Below are 22,389 nucleotides of genomic sequence, written 5' to 3'. Positions count from 1 at the left end.
CTGTATCAGTTGTAGATGATCATGGATAATAGGAATTTGTACTCCACAAGGATTTTCTTGTTACTGTTTCTGTGTAGGAAAGGCCACTTGAAACCAGTTAGTCTTAGATAGACTTCCTCCTTCACTGTGTTTTCCAGTCTTGACTGAGCAGGGGTTGTTATTATCTAGACTGAGAGATGTATATTTAAGAAAAAAAAAAAAGGTGGGTGTTGAATATGAAAATATGAATACACCTTGCATTATTAATTGTTCTTTTAATGTCATCAGTACAATGGTGAACTGTGTAGCAACAGGGCTGTTAGTCATAAGTTATTCATATCCTGCTTGTGTTTAAAACAACAACAATAGTAATTTAAAATTCTAATGAAGTTGCAAACTCATTTTTAGAAAACCCTGTTGAGTTAATTGCAAGGATGGGCATTTTTTTTAGTACTCTGTACTGTGCTCTGTAAAATATTCTAGAAGTCTTCAGGATTAAAAAAGTCCAATGGTATGCCTCGACAAAGTGTAATGTTTGTGTCTGGTAGTTGTTTAATACATGTATTTACACAGACATCTAGCCAAGTGCCAAGTGTTTCTTCTCTGGTTTGGTCTCTTTGTTTGTTTTTTGCTATTTGGCTTTTTTTTAGTGGAGTATTAGACTATCCCTCATGCACACTGCTTTCGTTAAAGTTATTGCTAGCTGTGGTAATGAAGTCTTAAACTGAAAAAAAAAAAATCCAGTGACCTCTAAGATGCATGGATTCCTAGTATTAGATTGTAGTTAGAACTGTCATTCCAATTTAACAAATACTTACACTGTTTTGAATATTGTACCAATCATTTTATTCCCTTTATTAACAGTAACTAGTAGGGAAGTGTACTAAATGCAGGTTCATTTGCTTTTACTATGTTCTTACCATACTGTATCTTCTCTGGTTTTGAAATACAGGCAGTAAATTTGAGGCTTTCAGTCTTTGTGGTAGAAAGCCAGATGACAATGGAAAAATAATGGTATTTCTCAGTTAGAGGTGTGTGAAGTTTTTCAAAAATATCTCAGAAGTTTTTCTCTATCTGAAAATGTTTATATTACAATACAAGTACAGGAATTTGTAAATCCTTAATGTATATAGAAGCTTTCTTTTTGCATATGTGTTAAAATTATTTGACAGTTCAGAAACTGGCTGGTGAGGGTAAACAGGAATATTCTTTCTTAGCTTTAAAGATTTCCAGTGGCAGTGGAAATCTGCCACGTATCTGTAGTGATGTTTTCAAGAGAGAAGACCGTCGTTGAATGCAGCACACAGTGCTGGTTGTAACGAGTGGAGTCAGGAGTGAAATGTGCCATACAGTGCTAAGTGACTGTCACAGTGCTTTTTTTTCACTTTCACTTCTACAGTCTGACAGAATGAATTGTTGTCTACCTCTGATACAGAAAGAGTTGATGATTCAGCATTTGCAAAGCTCCACTTTGTGTACAGTGATGACAGGGAATGGTTTCTTCTCTTTGACCTTCAGCTGGGGGGCCTGACATGACCAGTGCTACCCTCCTTCCTGGATCTCTTACGGGATTTTCCTGAGAGAAAGCAAGAAAATCGTGTTTGTTTATTACCGCATGATGTTTGTGTATCTTGCTCCCAATTTCTTCTACAAAAAAATAGGCTACATGCAAATTTTTTGGAGTGGAAAGGTCAGAACATAAGCTGATTGTTCTTCATCATAATGTTGCTTCAGTCTGGCTTGCATCCCACAATTGATTGCCTAGGAAGTGTAGATAAAGTATTGGTGGATATTTTTCTTGATGTCCCACCTTTTTTCATTCTCTTTTCCCTTTCTTCATCTTACACATTCTAAGAAATATCCCTGGTTCCTGGATAACATTTCAAGTCATGCCTTCATTATATCCAGATAAGGATAGAGTAATTGACTGTATCTGATTATGAAGCTCAAGCACTGGCTTCAGGTAGCTCAGAGTTCAGCTACTGAGAGAGCTGGCTGTGGCTTGAGTTTCTCTTGCCACAAAGGGCTTAGTTGCTGGTTCTTAGTTACCTCCAGCATTATTTTTAGGCCTTTGGTCCTACTTTTTGGGCAGTTTTGAGTTTTTTATGACATTAAGGTATTGAGAGTCAGCTACATAAAGAAAATTATTTTAGCTCATGAACACAGTTGAAAGCTGTGACTTGAAAGTGACGGGGACAATAAAGATCACAAAGCATAGAACAAATGGCAGAAACTGGATAAAGCCAGTCTTTATCCATTTATGGAACACCTCTCTTCAGGGTTTCAGGCAAATACAGAGATGAATTAAGTATCTTGGAAGCAGGCCTTACTCTTCCTAAAGGATCATTTCCTGGACTCTGAAACACTATCCCACAAACTTTCCCAAAGAAAAGCTGTTGTAGTCAAAATAATTGAAAATGAGGTGTACACGATTCCTGAGATGTGTTGGGAGGTAGTGCTCATAGATTGAGGTACTGTCTTGGTTTGAAAGGATGTTGGATGTGGAGAAACACAGATGTCCTTCTAAAAATGCATAGCTAAACTTATTTTTTTTCAGGTGAGGGAGTGGAGTTTAACTCTTCTGTGGTAAGCAGAGTGAAAAATAGTGGAGATAGTATATACGCTTGGAAGACAGCCTGTTATTACTAGTGTAGCCTCAGAAGGTGGAAAACCAGTACTCAGTTTGTGTCTTTCTGCAAAGACAATACCCCAGAAATCCTTTCACAGAGTCAGCAAAGGGGGAGTGTTGAGCCTGTGGAGCAGCATAGCAAAGAATAAGCACAAGGACCAATATGAAGGAATTACAGATGACTCACTGTGAGAGCACTTCCTGAATGCCTTCTTCTAGTTTAAAATGTCTCCAGCTGTGTAGCCCTCTTACTGAGTTCAAATAGGTTGCACAGGGAAAATTGTAACTTGTTTTGGGGTTTAGAGTACTATTTATATGAATAGTTGAAAGATTGCCTTAGCTCATTCTTTGTACGTTCTTCAGTAATTGAAAGCTAAGAAAACCAAACTTCATTCCGCTATTTGTACTTGCCACTTCTGGTCCTTCGTATGTTCTTTTTTTGCTCAGTTTCTTAGTTCTTGTTACAAGGAAACACCTACTGTCTTGAAGACAGAATGGGGTGCTACAAAGTGGAAAACAAGTGACAGTTGTTCATGCCTTATACATTATCTTGTTGCACTGAAGATGCTGTTCCCCACTTCGACATTTTCCTTGCTTAAAGGACCAGCAGAGTCAGTAGAATCCAATTGTTGTTTCAGTAAAACTGTAAAAAACCAAATGTGTATAAGCTTATTTAGAAGAGTCGATTGATCCAGCTCATCCTTGTTATTCCTAAGTTTTTAGATCATGGGAGCACGTCTGTTAAGTGTTTTTCACAGAGTAACACAATATTGTGTTTTGAATCAGTGGCTCAGTATCAACACCTTAGGACTCTGCTGGAAACATTCTAAAGCTCTTGCTCACTGGTTTTGGAGGAAGCCTGGGTCAGCTGGTTCATCCAGATTTCTGCATGCTTTGCTTTGCATTGCTGCCTGTGGGATGCCCTGGCTGAATATGTACAGCAGTGCCTGGGCATACTGAGTGTTAAGTTTCAAAACTGCTTTATGGATGTGTTAAAAATATATACTGTGGTGGCCAGTGAACATACATTACAAGGGACAGAGAGTTCTCAGTAAGACAAGCCCCTAGTACCACAAGGACCACTTTATGTTAGGGTGACCAGAAAGGCTTCTCCCAGGATGCCATGTTCTGTTATGTGAATCTAGCCCAGTTTGGATTCCCCGGTTGGCTGTCAGCCTCCACCCCTCATCACTGCCCCAGAGCTTCCCCACTGGTCCCTGTTCCCTAGTCCTGCCCTTTCCCCACCCCCAGATAAAACTGTGAGCTGCGGGATCATGTTGGTGTTTGCCTCTGCACCCTTCGCCAGCGTAGCAGCAATAAATGCTGCTGGCGGAACGCACGCAAATGCCCTTCTGGACTCTTTGGTACCGACGGCATTGCTGAACCCACCCGTGCGGCTGTGGGGGCACGCGGGACCCCATGGAGCCGGGCAGGGACGGTATTGATATTCCTCTCATTTTGAAGAGCAGGAACACTAACTGTGAGTCAGTGTTGCTCTTTTAGATATCATAAAGTAATTAACACAATTGGAAGGATAAGAATTTTGTGGATGTAAGTTTTCTCATGTTTTTGAAAAAAAAATTTGCGATGGGCTGTATTCTTTGAACTTTGTTATGGGGTCCTGACGTATAGAACCTGAGGATATTAAAGAATTTGTAATAAATTTTGAATTTCCCAAGGAAGTGTATTATAATGGAGCATTTCTTGCTTGAACAAGATCATACTGTGGCCATTCTAAGTGAGGAGTAGTTGGTAAAGAGGAATAATGCAGCTCATCTAAGTTCCAGCTGTCTCTTTGATCCTGGTGTGCCTTTTGACCTGCTATACAGAACTAAAGCTTTTGCAGCTGCTGCATATGACTGGTAATGACACTGTCTCTAGAATTTATTGAAAAAATATTCCTTCATCTTAATTCCATAAATGTCAGGATGAAAGAATGAAGAAATATATCCTTATAATGCTCCAACCATGAAGTATTGTTTGGGTGGTTCTCTTATTTCTAGAAAGGAATTTCACTTCTGAAATAGACTTGGTTTCCTTACATGCTTCTAGAAATTATATGTAAAGAATTGAAAGCAAAATATTGTGCATTTATATTTTTAATACAGATTAGTAAGAATTGCATACTTTAAGGAATGAATAATTTTCCCTTTCTTGATGATAATTCCATCAGTTACATTTTACTCAGTGTCTTACTACTATTTCGGGAAAAAATTAGCTTCAATTCAATAAAGTACCAAAAGTTCTTGTGCTTTAATGAAAAAGTTAGGAAATATTGTCTTAATTGGTTTATTTTGAAGTTGTCCTTCCAGTTTCCTAAAGCCATAGGAACACTTTGTTTTTGCAGAGGAAGGTGTTAACTGTGGTTTTGTTGTGGTATAGAGATGCTTTAATGCATTCAGCAGAAGTATGATAAAGTGTAGATGCTGTGTGTGTTTTGGTTTACATTTGTGCTTAGAAGAGGATTGCAGCAGCTGGTTCTTCCCACCAGTAGCTCTCTGACTTCTACATCTGTGTGTCTGGAAATGTTTGTGCATTTTGCCAGTTCTGTGTTTTCACGGTTCCAACTTTTATACAAATACCACGGTAAAATGTGGAAAAATCCAGGTCTTGCGTATAAGGCCTTAGTATTTAAAATGTGATGTTCCTGAACTATTTGCAGAGGCTGTCCAACTTTAATTGCACTTAACTTTCAAAGTCCTATTTTGTTTCAGTTTTTATCCTCACTTCATTTTTACATGCAAGTGACAAAGTAGAAAAGCACATTGCTACTTCAGACAATATTTCAATTGTGCATTTACTACTTAAGTTAATAATAAATTTTACCCTTACATTGTCTTACCCCACTTACCCTTTCTATATTTCCATAAACCTCATAGATCAAATCTGTAACTGTGTTGGCAGAAGTAGTCTAAACTCCTGAAGTCAAGTCACCTGGATCAAGGTGTTGCCTTGGTCCGCTGGGTTTCCATTCTACTTTTGAGGCTCTTTAAAAATAAATAAATAAGCATGAACACTTCTTCTGTTTTTTAAAGTAAATAAATTCCATTAACCTAAAAGGTAGCCAGTCAGAACAGAACATATTAAAGGTAACTGCTCTCTGCTTTTTTCAATGCTTAACAGATAGTAGGCTGAAGTAGTGGTACCAGCAATGAAAACAGAATAGCTTATACCACATGCTGCATATGTAAAGTGCCTAGAAGTGCTTATTGTAATGTTTTTGCTGTTAACCAGCATTTAGACATACAGATTTACAGTTTGTGATCGTTTAGAATAGAATGAGGTAGGCTGGAAGGGATTTCTGAGTTCTGCAGACCAACCATGCTCTGTTTAAAACAAGTTGCTCAGCAACCTGTCAGGTTCTGAATTTCTCAAGACACAGACTCCACAGCCTCCTGGACATTCTGTGCTAGCGTTTTACTATGTTTGTTATTTTTAAAATTTATTTTTAAATGCCTTCCTTATCAAATTTAAATTTCCCTGTATTTCAGCCTCTGTTGTTTCTCATTGTTTTACTGCATGCTGCTGAGTCTGTCTCCACCTTCTCTGCACTCTCCCTTAGCTAGTTATAAACAGTAGTAGTTGAGAAAGGAGGGCCCTCTGGAATACTGGGGGGGAAAAGGACAAAGTCATAGGAAGTGCAGATAAGGGTGAGGGGTGTAAAATAGTTTCAGAAGTGGCTTTTTGTCTAATGGTTAGCTGGACCAGTGAAAAAACAGGAAGTGTTTTTCGGCAAGGTCTTTTAAGACAAGAAGAAAAGGGACAAAAATATGACAACAGTCAGTAAAAACAAAGTTGTGAAAAAGTTAATACTAAATACAGACATGTGGGGGTTTTTGTGTTGCTGTTGTTCTTCCTGAGCTCCTCTTAAGACTTCTGTAATATAGCCAAGTATTTTTCTTTTTTTCTTTTCTAAGGTAAAAACTCAAAGACCTATAAATTAAGAATTGTCAGCAGTGTGATAAGCAGTGTCTGAGAAAGAGATTCTTACACTCTCTTGTGCAGATCTAGAGAAACATAAAGCTGCTATTTTATGTTATCTTGAGTACATAGTATCTGTAAGTCAGGAGAAAGTGAACAGCTGAAAATGAGTGAGCCCTCAAAGAACCCTAACTGTTCTTTACAGTAAGTATTTGTAGAATAAAATTGCTTGGATAATCACTAAATAATTGGAAAGGAAAACAGCAGAGATCTCTCCCTATAAGTGACACTGTCTAAAAAGTGAACTTCCTGCTGTCCTAAAACAGGAATGACTCCGTCTTCCCATTCTGCCATCTATTGTTCATCTGTTACCCATCTGCAACTCTCTCTTACACAGGGGCTTATGCTTCACTGTTTTAAAAATCTACTTAATAATTTTCAGAAGGATATTTCTATCTTTTTTTCCAGGTCTGAATGAAACCCTCTTGACACACAGAGGGATATCTTCTTTGCCTATTTTGGGTCTATCCTTAGTATTTCATTTTTGGTTATGATTGTGCAATAGAGTTGTTAGTCTGGTTGTGTGTTAAGATCACTGCTTGTCATACTAAGCCTATGCTCTTGCTGTTCTCTGTAGTACTGACTATCATTTTTCATCATCACTCTCACTGTTTACTGGAAGTTAAAATTCCTCAGATTGTAAAGTTTCTAAGTGGTATGGTGACATGAATAATGAAAGGTGCCCTGTATCTATGGAGTTTTAGTTCTGTTAAATTCTTCATTCAGGAGTTTGAGTAAGCCATTCTTGGGTTTAGTTAGCATTTTGTTGACTTGGGGTTTAAAGGGGTTAGTTTTATTTTTGTTGGTTGGTTGCTTGGTGGTTTTTTTTTTTCCCAGTTGTGTAGAAAAGGACAAGAGAACCTAAATCACTTATTTGTCCAGTAACTTAATGGGATCCTTTATCATTGCCTTTTCTAGTTTGTGGGGTCTTTTCCTAGGTGAGTGTTGTTTTTTTTATTTTTTTCATGTAATATTGCAAAATATCAAATGATACTGGAATGGAAAATAAAATTTTTTCAGTTGTGTTACTTTTCCTGCAATAAAAATGATAGAAAGATTAGTCACTGGCTTAATAAGAGAAGGACTAGACGTACAAATAATATTTTAATGCACCCATATGTGTAGTCCCTTCTCTTTTGAAATTTTTTTTTTTTTTTGCTATTCACAAAGTGGTAATTATCTTCACAATGTAGAAGATAATTCTCAATGTATAAGAATATAAGTACAAAATACACTGTCTTCTGTTTCATCAGTTACTAAATACTCAACACTTCCCCTTTTCCCCATGTTCATTCAAAGATCTATATATGGCACAGTGTACAATTAGCTTTTTCATATAGTTGTGGATGGTTACTGTGTGTGTATAATAACAACAGTTCCTGAATTCAGTTAGGTTCTTCCAGACTGACAATGCAAAGATTTCAAATTGTCTTAGATCATCTCTGTAGTTATTAATTCTGCAACTGTTGTTGTGATGCCTAGTTTACTTGCGTACAAGAAGAATATCCAATTAAAAAGTGAGTATCCAATCTTTGTCTACTTCAAAATATTTTACTCCATCATAGTTTGAAGGGATTTTTCATGTAAAAGGTACACCTACTAAAATGTGGTTTTGCTCCTAATGTCTTTTTGCACATAGGAGCTCCAATGTGAGCACTGGTGCCAGGTATTCTGAAGTAGTCATGGAGGCAAGTAGTACCATGTTTGTTCAGATGTGCTCTGACTGATGGCTCTGATGATTAACACGAGTATTCAGTACTCTTCTGTTTTGTGACAGAACACTTCTAAAATGGTTGAAATTCTTCAACACTTTTGTAAATAGTGCTGGGAGCATTTCCACTTCCCTGTCATAGAGACTAAATACATAAAACATGAGGATTTTGTGTGCGTTTGTGTGTTAGCACTGTGATTTATTCAGCCTTATTAAAACTTGTATCTCTTTTATTCTCCTTAGATTTTAGAAAACGTTAGTTGTTTTAATGTATTTCACGTTGTGGTTACTCTGTTATGCTTCTGAAAAGATAGGTGTTTGGGTGTACTTGTTTAATGTTATGTTTGTGTTTTTTTCTTTTCCAGTTCCTGAAACAGTTGGGTATACATCCTGACTGGCAATTTGTAGATGTTTATGGTATGGAACCAGAACTGCTTAGCATGGTGCCAAGACCTGTATGTGCAGTACTACTTCTCTTTCCAATAACAGAAAAGGTAAATGTTCATTTAATAATCAGTTAAATGCTTTTGTTGTAAGTGAAATTGGAATGAAAGTTTGCATCTTGTACTTTGGTGTCATATTAGAATCAAGATGAGACTCAACCCTTATTCAGGAGACTTTTTCATTAAAAACAACACAAAAAATGCTTCCTTCAGAACCTTCTGTTGCTAACCTTGCATGTATATTTCTGACTTCAAATCAGAATGGGAAAAGCTAATGTAGAAGCACAGAGAAATATGCCTCACATTTTTCTATTACAGGCAATTTAAGGCCTTTTTTAATAAGCACTGTGGAATGGCTCGATTTGCTATTTTTAGCAGAAAGCTGCAATAGCATAAGGAAAATAAGAAATAGGGTGTAGGACTATATGCAACTCCTTTCTGGGTTTTTGTCTTGTTACACTGACAATCCTTCAAACTTCAATCCACTTTCAGTTCAGTCATCACATCAGTATTGATGTGGCTTTCACTTCTTGGACAGATGGGATGTATTATTAAGATGAAATCCGCCCCCCCCCCACCCCCCCATCTTTTGTTATGTTGGACTTTGAAGAACTTGATTTGGTTAAACCTTCAAGTGTGCTTATTTTGTGTCATCACATGCTCTTACGTAGTGTGATTCATATTGATCTGTCAATTTCTAAAAGTATGTCTTGGGGTGACTTTATCATGTGTATCCCATATCGCTGCCCTATGCCTAGAAATTAACTTTGTGCCTTTCTATGCCTCTAAACTGAGCCTGAGAGGGGGAATGAAAAACTGAGCAAAACTTTTTCAAAGCAGTTTGCAGCTTGTTCAAGGTCACACAGAGATAGCGTTTTCTTCCAGCTGTGGCGAGGGAGGAGGCACCCGGCTTGCTGTTTTCCCAAGTCAGTTTTTTGGCCAGTGGTTCAGCTTCTTTTTCTCCGGAGAGAGACTGAGAGTTGAATTTTTTTTTCCCTTCCCTGGAATTTTGGATTTTCTCCCTTTTCCACTGGATTGCTTCAATATTAGAACACATCGGGAGGACTTTCCACCAAGCCCCAGCTCCAAGGACACCAAAGAGAGGGCTCTAACACTTTCCCAGGTTTTTCCTCCACAGCGAATGATTTTATTATTTAGCATTATTTTCCTTTTCCCGTGTGTTTGTTAAATAAATAGTTTTTATCTCTTTCACTTTCCTTTCAGGAAAATTTATTTTTTCCCGAACCTGGTGGGGGAGGGGTGGTTGTGCCTTCTCTCAGAGGATATATTTCTAAATTTGGCCAAACCGGTACAAAGTATTACATGGTCAGCCAAAAAGGTTGAAGTGAATCTGTCCACAATTCATTGTTTTAATACGTCTCTCAAAAAAAATATGTAGCTTATAAGGACAAATCACTTAGCTATTAAAGCTTAACTTCTACAACAAAAGGCGTTTAAATTAGAGGGAAGAGTGATGACAGGTCAGTCTACCTACACATTAGGTCCTGTAAACCTCTGCGTTCTCAGTTTCTCCAAAACAGCTATGCAGGCAGTCCTTTTCAAGCTTGATTTCAGCCACCTTGATAGTTTTGAGCTTAATCAAACTTTCAACTCACCTGTCTTCAGGAAATGGCCTTTCTGTCACCTTTAAAACTTTGTTTTCTCTGTGCTGTCATTTCTGGCTGGCTGTTTGAGCTACAGGTCTGAGCTCTTTTTGTGTCTGTCACTTTTCTTTTGACTCCCTGCTTGTGCAAACCTTTTTTTGGATTATGCTATGGAAGCATTATCTCATGGGAAAGAACAACCTTGTTGTTGTTCCAGAAGGTGTATCCAATTTCATCCTAAAGAAGCACATGACAAACAAAACCAGAGAAACAAAGTATGCTGTGTTGCATCAATCAGTCGAATCTGAGAACCAGCCAAGTGTTCAGCATGTTAATCCTTCTGAAACATAAGGGACACAAGTGTTTCTATCAACTGTTTAGTGTGGCTGTGTGAAGGATGAGGTTCCAATGGGAGGTCCCAATATTCTAAAGCTTTTGTTGGGCAGTGTAAACTCCACAAGACCCTTGAGCATATTTCTAGAGTAGTTTTTCCCTCCTCAGCCTCCCTTTCAAAATGGCCTGTAAAATTACACTTTTATTTCGTTTATGATTTATTTGTTTCTTGGCTGTGTCTACATTTGTGAAAGTGCCTATTAGTTTTTCTGCTTTTGTAAACACTTTTCTCACATGTCTGTCTGTCCTTCTGTCTGGAAGTTTGGTTGTTTCATGGTTCATATATATCAATTTCCTTGAGCTTGCTTTTAGGGCAAGCTACTCTTGTTAGCATACAGATAATTTTAGGATTGTTGTCCACTTTAAAGGTCAATGGCTTTCTTAGTCTGCATGGTAGGCTGACAAAGGGAATATTGTGAGTGTTTGTCATTTTGGGCCTAATGAATGAATAGATCCAAATGAATATAAATTATGGGATATAGCTTAGGTTAGGAGGAACCTCTTGAGGTGATCTGGTCTAACCCTTGCTCAAAATCGTATTTTTGGTATTCTCAGTATTTGTATATTTAGTTTTGCTGTGGATTTTACTTTGATTGGGGGGAATAAATGGCAGCTGTATTTTTTACTTCTCTAGTCTGAACTTTTTGTCCGATTAAGCTGTATGAAGTTTTTATCTCAAGGTTGTTTTTTGTTAGCTTGTAGATAAACAAAATTAAAATGGTTTATAATGTTCTTGCTATTACTTAACCTATTCAGAGCATTCAGACAACCTGCAAATGTGGAATATGATGCTGGAAAAGTTTTTTGGTTTTGTTTGTCACTGACAATACAAAGAGCCTGAGGGAAATTTCTCAGGAGTTTGCAGGAAGAGTTCCTTGATAATATTCTGCATTCATACTTCACTTTCATCATACTTGTATAAAAAGTGTATGTACTTCAGGTTTGTTTTTTTTTTTTGGTCTGCAAAAATACCTAGTAAAAGAGGCAAAGGAAGAAGCATTTGTGGATTTATTTCTTTCTTTTTCTGTTTGAAATGAAAATTTTAAGAAAGAAAACAAACAAAAACCCCTAACAAATCCAGTCAAAAAAACCACAACAACAATCCCCTCCCGAAAAAAACCAACAAACCACAGCCAACAACAACAAAAAAAGCACAAAACTAACACACTTTTGCACAGTATAAAAGATTTTAGTCAAATATGATATTTGTAAAACAAGTACTTTAGATTGTTCAATCGAACCAAATTCTCTTTTTGCTACAGAAAATAAATGTTTACTTTATGAATGTGGCTTTTGAAGGACCTGTTTTGGGGCCATGGGTGTTACACAAATCTTATTTTGTACTCCTGGGGAAAATGAAAGGTAACAATGGAACGTGTAAAGAATGCTTCATGATGATTAATCACCTGAAGTATTACAGTTTTCTTGATAGCACTTTGATGCCTCTGTCCTTAAAAAGCCTTTAGTTGGATTGAAGAGAGATGGTGACATGAGCTCAATATTTCAGATCAAGGAAATATTTTGAAAATGTTTGAAGTTATGTTAGATAACACATATTCAAAAAGGTGTTTCAAGTGTGAAAGCATTGGCTTAAGAAACAATATAGAGCTGTTCATGTAAGTTTACTTGTTGGACCATATGTGTTAAACATTTCAAATGGCAGTATTAATTAGCTGTTGTGTTTTATAAATTATTTTTACTTTACTAATATAGCTATTTTTACTATTTGTGAAATGTCTTTACTTCTAGTATGAAACCTTCAGAACAGAAGAAGAAGAGAGGATAAAAGCTAAGGGACAAGATGTCAAATCATCAGTGTATTTCATGAAGCAGACCATTAACAATGCTTGTGGAACAATTGGGTTAATTCATGCTATTGCAAACAACAGAGATAAAATGAACTTTGGTAAGTTTTTTCGGTTTGGTTTTTGTTGGCTTTTCCCTTTTTTCCTTAACTGTGGGAAGCCATGGAGGGGAGGATATGTTTTGTACTATTTTCTTTGAATATAACCATTCATAAAGGCTAAAGGAGTGTGTTTTTACCTATAGTTACGAAACTAATATTTTATCCTAATTTATGAACTAAAGCCTTTGAAACATTGCAAACTGCAGCAGGCAGCAGTTCGCCTTGCTGTCATCCTTCTGTGTTTTAAAAATACACTGCTGCAATTCTATCTTCAGATCTTCTGTTGGATTCTGTAAGATGTGAATGAAGTTGCAATTACAACATGACACTAATTATGTCTTTTTAAAATTTTTTTAAGAAACTAATTCTTCACTGAAAAAGTTCCTTGAAGATTCATTATCTATGACTCCTGAAGAGAGGGCCAAATACCTAGAAACTTATGAAGTTAGTATCATGTGTTTTACTTTTGTTTAAAATGGTATAAGAATTACTTGCATGAGTAGGTACTACCCTCAGAGGTTGACTCAGTGAAGTACCTTAACAAATTTGATTTTACAGTTAGCTTATGATCAGACAGTTGCTACAAAGGAAACTCTGCTTTGGTATTTTAGAGTACTCCTGCCTGCCCATAGCTCAGTCAGCAGAACGGATTTTGGCAATGTTCTCATCCATATTAATTCACTGGCTTAGTTTAAAATTACTTTGAAATGCCTGAGAAATGTGTGCATAATCTTTTTTTTTTTTTTTGTGGGTTCAGGATGTAGTTTAATGGTTAATTTAAGCTGATCTGGGGCTATTGCTGAAAGGATGGTCCTTTTGCTGCCTCTTCTAATTTGTACCTTCTAGTCATATCTCCATGCCTTTAGCAGTTGAGACACACAAAGAGCTGATTTGGCTGAAAGATGATCTCCTTCCCCTACCATCCTAAACCATGAGATGAGTTAGCTGATAATGTGGTTAGCCACATCATTAGTGCTGTTTGAAAGTATGTGGCAGAAACATCTGGCCAGTGGTGGATGGAGAACAGTGCTGTTGCTCCTGATGGTAATGATGGTGAAAAAAAAGGTGCCATTACAAACTCTCAGATATTTGATCTTAATTGACTGTAATGAAACTGAAATATTGGTCTTCTGAGATCCTTGGAGGTGGAGATTATCTGTTTATTATCTTTATTATTTATTATAAGCACTGAACAAAAATAGTTACACCTATGGCATTTGATAAAATGAGGTGCAAAAATGGTTCTTATAACACTGAAAGTCTCTCATTTAAAGTCTGATTTAAATATATTTTAATTTTAGGCTATTCGTGTCACTCATGAATCCAGTGCCCATGAAGGTCAGACTGAGGTATTAATTTTTTTAAAAAGTCTTTGTTTAAATCTACTTTGAGTTGGATATAATTGACATGAAAGCAATCATATATTAAAGGTGTACAGTGAAATTGAGATTGTTGCTTGGTTTTCAGTATTGTGTCATTAGTCCAAAATCAAGTGGGGGAAACCAAACTTGAAGCTTGGGGGCTTTTTGTTTGTTTGTTTGTTTTGAGGGTTTTGGTTGTGGTGGTCATTTGCATTGAGTTTTTTAGCCCTTATATAACATGAAAGATCTTTCTAAGCTTCATTTCAGAGTAAAACAGACAGTAACAGCAACTTGAGGTTTTGATGTTGCACATTTGTAGGTAAGATGTTAGATTCATAGTAATCATACAAGTGTAATGAACATTTTATGAGAGTTCAAAAAGTTTTAATTCAGGAAAAGAAATAGTCCAACAGTTGGTTTGCAACTGTGTATGTGCTGTTTGTATACAATTTAAATTCAGATAAATTCTCACTAATATATACGTTTATAAGCATTTATGCCCCAACAGGTTGTCTGATATGGAAAAAACAACCTGAAAGCTGACAAGAGGACCCTGAAATAATCATAAACTTGTACATTCAACATTTTTCTGCTTCAGTCATACTAAGTCCATTTCCCATCTTTCCAGTTCAGATTTCAGTATCTGTTCCACAAAAAAAAAATTGATTGTATTATAGCTAGTACTGCTTTGTTTGACAAAAAGAGAAACACTTCTGTGTTTGGCTGTGGCCCCAGTGATTCATTCATTCTCTCTTTTTTAAGTACAGTAGATGACTTTTTTTTCTGCAGTGTCTTCTATACAATGTAGGAGAAAGCAAAGCAGTCCTTTCTGCTCCCCTTTGCCCTGTCTGGAAATGAAAATGATGAGAATTGGTTTAACTATTTCTGTTATAGATACTCAACTTCCTTTGTGGTATTTTCTTTAAAAAAACACACTACTCTCTCTTCTTGTTCTCTAAATTAGTCAGGGTTCTATATTTCAAGAAGAAGCATCAGAACAAATTTCTGTTCTTTCCTTTTTTAAGTAAGAGACTCAAAAAAATCTGGTCTGGTGGTTTTTTTTTTTTTTTTTTAAATGAGTCCATTTCTAGGTATTCTTGGCCAGCTCAGAAAGAGCAATTATTCCAACAAGTTGCTGAAGAGTGAATTTTTTCCTAAGATCCTTGTGAAATAGAAACTTCTTTAGTTATTTTGATGTACTGTGATGTTCATCTAGAGAATGTTCTGTCTCTGCATTCTTCTGGCAGATACTATGGAATGATTGGGAAGGAAAATGTAAGGGCTGTCTGTTCTGAGAGTCTTCATAAAGATTCAGGAAGCACCTAAGTGGTGATGGAATCTCCTAATAATGGACAGTTAACTTCTTGAACTTCCACTAATTAATTTGTTTCCTGATCAAGATAACCACAATACAAAAGATTACCAATTGCATGGAAAGATGAAGACTTTTTTTCATAATAAAAAATGACAAGATTGTCTTCGCAACCATGCTTAAACACAGATACTGAATAGCTAGTTTCCTTGCCAATTATTTATTATTCCATTTTGTATAACTCTATCTGTAAGTAATTTAATATGGATATTCCTTAGACTGGCGAAATAACTTTTTCCTGTCTTTTTGTTTCCGAAGTTGAAATAGTACAAAGGCTGAATACATTTCCTAGGACCATTTTTTCAGAATAGTTCTCATCCATCAACCAAGGAGGGAAGAAATAAACAAGTTTTGTTACTGGAACATCAAATTGTCTGGAAATACTGTCCTACCAGATGGTAGTTAAACAGGCAGCAGGGCTTCCCCATTCATTGGTACCTGAGGAATTGCTTTACTTTAAAGAAAAACTCTTTTTAAGCAAAAAAAATATAAAACATGAATATACTGTGAAGTAGTGAAGTAACTGAGAGTTGAAGTGAGTTAATCTCTTTTTCCTTCCACTGGTACATTTTAAATGTCACTGTGTACTCTCCACGTAGTGGTTGAAGGGACTGATAAACAGGATCTTGCAGGTGCTGAAGTTACCATATGCAGGTCATAGGAGGTTGTTGACTTGTCCTGTGGGGTAAGTTGAGAATTTCCAGCACCTTTTGGGAAAGAAAGAGGAGAATCCCATTCCTCCTGCATATCCATTACTTGTTACAATTACTTTCCTGAGAATTTAAAGTTCCTTTAAGAGCCCTGGAAAGGAACATGGTTGCCTTCCTATGACTGGGATTTTTGACCATGTGCTCCCTCAACTGTCCAAGTAGCCAAGGCATGTTGCATAGAAATCTTTCCTTTGAGTTAAGTGGCTTATTTAGTTGCTTAATGATAGTGAGTGCTGTATAATTGGTGCGTTGTGAACAAATCTGTCTCTTACAGATTTAAAGATTAAGAAAACATGCAGGCCTACTTTTTCTTAGGATGATTAACTTGGCTTGTGTGCTTCACAAGAAAAGCCTGCTCTGTGGGTAGTTCTGTCCCTTAGATAGGTATTGCATACTACTGTCCACTCACATTTTTAGAAAGTCTTGCGTAAGATTTACTGTGTTAGACAGAATAACTTCCAAAAGTGGGATGTATAGCAGTGAATGCCACTGATTTGTTTAGGAAGCTTTATAACTGCATTCAAGATTCGGATGTTTCCTTCCACTGTGCAAAACACACCATCACACGATTGAGATAAAGTTAAATTTTCTGGAATCATGAGCTGCAGAAGGTTTAAAAATAGCACAGAGTACAGACAAGTTCACTTCTGATAATACTGTTTGGTGGGTTTGGGGGTATTTTTTCTGGGTTCTGATATTTCAGATATTTGAGGATTCGGCCTTTAATACTTCTAAGTCAAGCCTTTATTTGTTGATTGCCCTTGACAGTCTTGCTATGTCTTCACAGACTTTTTCATCATCTCAGCAACTACTTAGTTTTTTACAGTATGCTAATGGATTTTCTGCTTTTTTTCCTGTTTCATGTATGTGAGTACTTCAAACCTCAAAATAAAGCAAGTCTAACTAGAAGGAAAAATGAGAATAGCATAAAGTAGTGCTATCTTTCTAGTATCTGTATTTTCTGTCATCTTGTCTGGTGGGTAGGCTTTGTTTCTGTTTTAGTATAATCTGTAATCAAAGTTTTTTCCTCCTAAATTTTGTATGTTTTGAGGCGTTCTTCTTGGGGGGGAAAAACCCCCCACATTTGGCAAGATATTATTTGTAGTGGGCTTCTAGATTCCAGATTGTGACTGCTGGAAGTTACAGTGATCAGTTTGCTTCTGGGATGTATCGTTGCTGTGGAATCTATTTGGATGAACATGAGGATGAATTGCTAAGCAAATGGATTGAAGCTGAAAGCTATCGAATGTTCTCCCTTGATGGGTGCTTTAAAAGGCTTCCCAAGTTTGATAGCTGTGATTAATTTGCTTAGTTAAAAAATACAAAAACAACTAATTTTCTAAAAAATAAGAGATTTATTTTTCCTTTCAAGGAGATTAAACTTTTAAGAACTGTTAAGCAGTTTTCATTTTGATAGTTCATTTCAAGTTTGCTAATTAAAAGGGTTGTAAATTTGCACTTAATCCTTCAGGCCAGGTTTTGGACCAGGTTCTGTTAATACTTCTGGGTTGTGTGGCTCCATGTCTCACTTTATTGCTACAGTAGAGCAAGTAAATATCTAAAGCAGTCTTATGGGTACTTTTTATGGATACTTATGTGTAAAAAATGTAAGTCTGTTTAAAATTGCTTCAGTATCAAGCAGTAAGATCTGGGAATGGTTCCACAGAAGTGTCTTCTTGGCTTCAAGGGTGGTTTGATTCTGGCCGTGTGTTCAAGTACCATAATGAGGGCAATTAATGTAAGATTCCTGTAACACTATTTCTGTTAAAGTTTATGATGAAGCTTACACTTCGTCAAATGACAGGTATTTCATATCCAAAACTGCCAAAAAAAAAAGGATCTAGGTCTTTACCTTAAAGCTTCATAGATCCAGTGTACTCTTTTCTGTGTGACAGCTCATGAACTGCAGATATTGTTGAGAGTACAATAGGTGCCAGATACTCAAGATCCTCTTTATTCTTCCATGAGTCTTCTGCTGAGCATACATTCCTATTTATAATATCTAGGGTGTCTTAGGATTTGGAATATAGAAACTGGTTTTTTTGTAGAACTGTACACACTTTTAAGCTGATCTTTATTTTATTGCTTTGTGCTGAGCCGTGTTTGAGTTTTCCCTTTTGTTTCGCTTTTGGGGGTTTTTTCCTTCTTGTTCTTCTGATGCCTCTTTGAGCAGTTCGTAAGCTTTGAAACACTATACTGCCACACATCTTAACATTTCTGATACCCTCTTATGGAAAAGGAAAAACCACCCTCTCCCCTTGAAAAACCATAACCCTTCAAAAATATTAAAATGACAGTTTGTGGATCTGCATTAGCTGTCTAATCAACAGTGATCAGTAATGACTAAGTTATGGCAATATCTGAGGGAGGAAAAGTACCAATTTTTAACAGTGATCAGGGTTAGGTTCATATCTAACTTTTTTTTGCCTTGCTATCTTGCATTCCTTTCTTTCAAAATGTAGTAACTCTTTACAAGTAACAGATCAGAAAATCTGAGGGGAATATTTTTTGAAAACAGGAAAATAGGAATGAGAGAGACTTCCAGGTCTAGGGCTTTTTGCAGAGAAAATAAAACTTGAAATCAGAGTTGGGGAAGAAACTTACTTTGTATCCTACCTACTCATTTGCATTGATAATATAAAGTTACTATATAGTTGCCTGCGAGAGTAGGAAAGCAGAAAAATGCAAAGGTACTCTTTGTATAGAAATAAGCCAGGAGAAATTGTTTAGCTCAATTAAACTATTACATGCTTGACTGAAGTTATTCTGGGTATAAAATACTATCTGTACTGATTCTTGAAATAAATGACCTTTTTAATATGGAATATAATAATGGGAGTAGAAGATACTGTAGAATTGAGCTGCAATGAAGCACAGTTGCAAGAGTAGTGGATATAGATGCTAGTAATATGAGAGCAGAACGAAAGTAAGGGAAATGACAAGCTATACCGCAGAAATATTTTAAAAAGATTAATTGGCCTTTAGTCAAGGAATTCGATCCGGAGAATAATTCATATTCAATTTCTGCATTTCTCAAGGCTTTGACATGCTTAACTCGTGTTCAGGTGCTATTTTGGTAATAGTGTCTGAAGTTTTAGCCAGCTGTGTGTATCTGTGGCTGTTAAAATCATTCTGGATTGGCAGGACTCCTACAGTATCTTTCATGGCCTTCCCAAAGAGCTTCCTGAAACAGCTGATCCTGTAGCCTTATAGAAGCTAGTGCTAGCACAGAGGGATTACAGGCACACTCATGGGAAGAGAGGAAAAAACCAGAGTAGACTTAGATCTGCTTTTGTGGACAGGAAATACTCAAATAATTGTGCTGTTAAGTGATTGGCAGGCTGTTTGTGCAACATCAAGGTATCACTAACTGCTTCCAATGGCTTTCCATATCACTTTTTGATGTAAAGTACAAATGATAGAGTGAACTTTTTATTATGTTGTGTGGTACTTGTGGCATATGGAACGATTTTTGTGATGGAGGTAAAAATTATTTTGGACAGGGGAGTTTTAGCAAGGTTTATACACTACTGCTTAGCAGAATGTGATTTGTGGTCTTTGGGAAGTTTACTTTTTTAAGTGTTACTACAGTGTGGCTCAAAATGATGTTTCAATCAAGCAAATAAACACAAGTGTTATGGCCACTTGAAATGCCTATGCTGGATATTGGTTAGAGAGTAGTAAGACCTGTGTTGGATATTGGCTAGAGAGTAATAAGAGCTTTTGATTTTCTTCATTACCTAAATTCTTAGGAGAAAATTAGGAGCTCTCACATTAATGTATTTTCTTTCCTCTTCCTTAGAGGCTGATGAGAATGTCCATCTAAACAAATTTTAATCTACAGTGTTTAAGATTAGTTGTTAAGAAGAGGAAGATAGAAGCAAACAGAGCTGCAATATAAAATATATCAACTATTAAGAGAGGGCACAGAAAACACTGCCTTTGTTCTGTAACTCCTCCTGTTTGGGTTATTTTAGTACACTTTGTACATCTATGTACCAACTGACAGCTTTGGCTACTAGAACTGTATGTTGAGCAAAATGAGGCTCAGAACTGAATGGACTGAGGTGCAGCATCTCAGCTGCTACTTCAGATGGAAGCAACATTCTTGCACCTCATTAGACCTTTATCAAAAATATTGATAAAAAAATCAGCCTTTGAAAATCAGAACTGGTGTTTATACTGAGAGAGTCAAAAAACACAAATAAGAAAACATCTCAGATGTTCACAAAAAGCCGAAATTCTGGCGCACATCAGTGTGTTTACTTAGATACACTTTTTGTTCACGAGTATGATCAGGAGTATTTTTAACATGGATTGAAGTTGGTAGCCACTAAAAACACTACCACAGCTTGATTTCTTCCATAACTCAAAACATAGCTGCAAACTGTAGTCTGTAAACTTGTTTTGTGTGCCTGGAGAACTGTAATCTTGCTTGGAATGCATGAAGTTAGACTTTGATCACAGTAACAGTCGTTAACATTGGCAAGAACTAAGTAGAATCAATGCACTCTGTTCCCAACTGCTATAAAACGTGAACTTTCAAAGATCTCTGGTCCCCTGGGGCATTACAATTTATTGTTAGAGAAGAAACATTAAGGGCTTCCCTTTTGCTCCTGCCAAGAGCATATGGTGGGATTTTTTTCTTAAATCACCCATATTCCTTGATGTTTCTTCTGAACAATCCATAATCTTCTAAAGAAACATTTGCATCCTGAGAGAATATGAAATCAATTATGTAACTGTTTCATACATGATTTTTAACTTAGCATTACAGAACAAGCATATAATCTCTCCTGTAAAAGTGGTGAAGTTGCGTAAAAGTCTTAGCTATGGCTTTTTCTCTTTTACAGTCTACACAGTGAAAGTGTAAAAGTGAGCTTACTAGAATCATGTGAAATGTTTTGGAAATTGTGCTTGGTTAGTCTGTGACTCATTGCATTGCCATGTTTTCTAACTTGTCAGTGTTTGAGACTGCATTAATCTGATTCCTACACTGAGAAAATTGCTAATAAGGTATTAATACAGTAGAATTGTTATTCTGAATCTTATGCTTAACCATAAAATCTGCATGAAGGAATTCTGATTCCTAGGATGAAACATAACTATAGAGGATATTCGCACCCATAAAACCACCCACGGATTTAAATAACAAGTTTATAAGAAATAAATAACACAAGTGAAAAAAATGTTTCTACAGTTTTGCATCCAACATCTCTACCAATCAACTGCCATTAGCTTGTTTGGTTTTCTTTTTGTTTGTTTGTTTTTTGCATCTCTCCAATCCATAATGCTTCTTTTGCTGTTCTTGCACTATCTGAGTAAGAGACAGCAAGCAGCAGGGTATAGCCATGTGTTACAGGTGATGGTTGAGTTCACAGTCAGCCTCTTGCCCTTAGGCAGAAGAGAAGATCAGTTGGGTCTCTCTCTTTTTTTTTTTTTCTTTATCAAACCACAAGTTTGGAAGGAGAAAATTAAAAGACTTTACAATTCTTAAGACTTGCAACATTTTACCAATATGGCTTAAGCTAGACAGTGGGATAAAACTACTCAGAGAACTGATGTTGTATCGACTGACTTTGCTCAAGGAAGCACTCCATAAATACAGTATTTGGTGTGCAACAATGCTCTTCAATTTATTAAAAAAAAAAAAATGTTGCAAAGGAAAAACTATTTGAAAAAAACCAAAATCTAGTTAATTTAGCTTTTGCAGAGCTCCCTAATCTTTGAAATTTTCTTTTTTTATTTTTTGTGATTCCACTTATTTTTGATCACAGAAGTCACCATTGTGATAATCTAGCTTGACTTTTGCCTAACATAGACCATAGAACTTAATTTTAAGTCTTCAGGGAGAGATAAATTACCACTAATTTTGAAAATTTTTTTTTGGGGTGCTCTGATCTCACCATTTTTCTTGTCTTTACCCGTATGTCTAGCAAAGTAATATTATTGGGATATTGTCCATTCTTAACCATGGGTTAAACGTACATGGAGAATACCGTAAATATTTTCTTTTTAGCAGCTGCAGAAGGACTAACTAAACTTACTGGTGTAGATGTTAATCAGCTAGCAGAGGTAGCCCTATTTGGTCTGTAATCTCAGTCTCAATACATATTGTTGTTGGTAATTGTAATGGTGACGTAACAAGTAGGTCTGTGAGGACTGGAGTTTATGAATCTTAACTTCCTAAGAATTTGAATGTTGGTCAGGCTTTTGTTGCATGTAAGGAATATCTAGTTAAGAACAAGCTTTTCTTGCAGTCGAAATACGCACAATGCCTCTAGTTCATGTGAATTCTGT

At 36.4% G+C, this 22,389-nt stretch overlaps 1 protein-coding gene across 1 annotated transcript in view; it reads left to right on the top strand.

The window, feature by feature from the left end:
- UCHL3 (ubiquitin C-terminal hydrolase L3) overlaps positions 1 to 22,389 on the top strand; it is a 44,392-nt gene that overhangs the window by 1,861 nt on the left and 20,142 nt on the right. The window contains exons 3-6 of the mRNA XM_042029656.1: positions 8,666 to 8,794; positions 12,490 to 12,646; positions 13,005 to 13,090; positions 13,948 to 13,995. Coding sequence (XP_041885590.1) covers positions 8,666 to 8,794; positions 12,490 to 12,646; positions 13,005 to 13,090; positions 13,948 to 13,995 — 420 coding nt within the window. The remainder of the gene's footprint in view (positions 1 to 8,665; positions 8,795 to 12,489; positions 12,647 to 13,004; positions 13,091 to 13,947; positions 13,996 to 22,389) is intronic.

This window comes from Corvus kubaryi, unplaced genomic scaffold (assembly GCF_017639235.1).
Source record: "Corvus kubaryi isolate FWS band 111438036 unplaced genomic scaffold, C.kubaryi_AGA036_p1.0 37328, whole genome shotgun sequence".
Taxonomy (NCBI): domain Eukaryota; kingdom Metazoa; phylum Chordata; class Aves; order Passeriformes; family Corvidae; genus Corvus; species Corvus kubaryi.
Note: the sequence above shows the minus strand (reverse complement) of the source record. Positions and strands in the feature narration are given on the sequence as shown.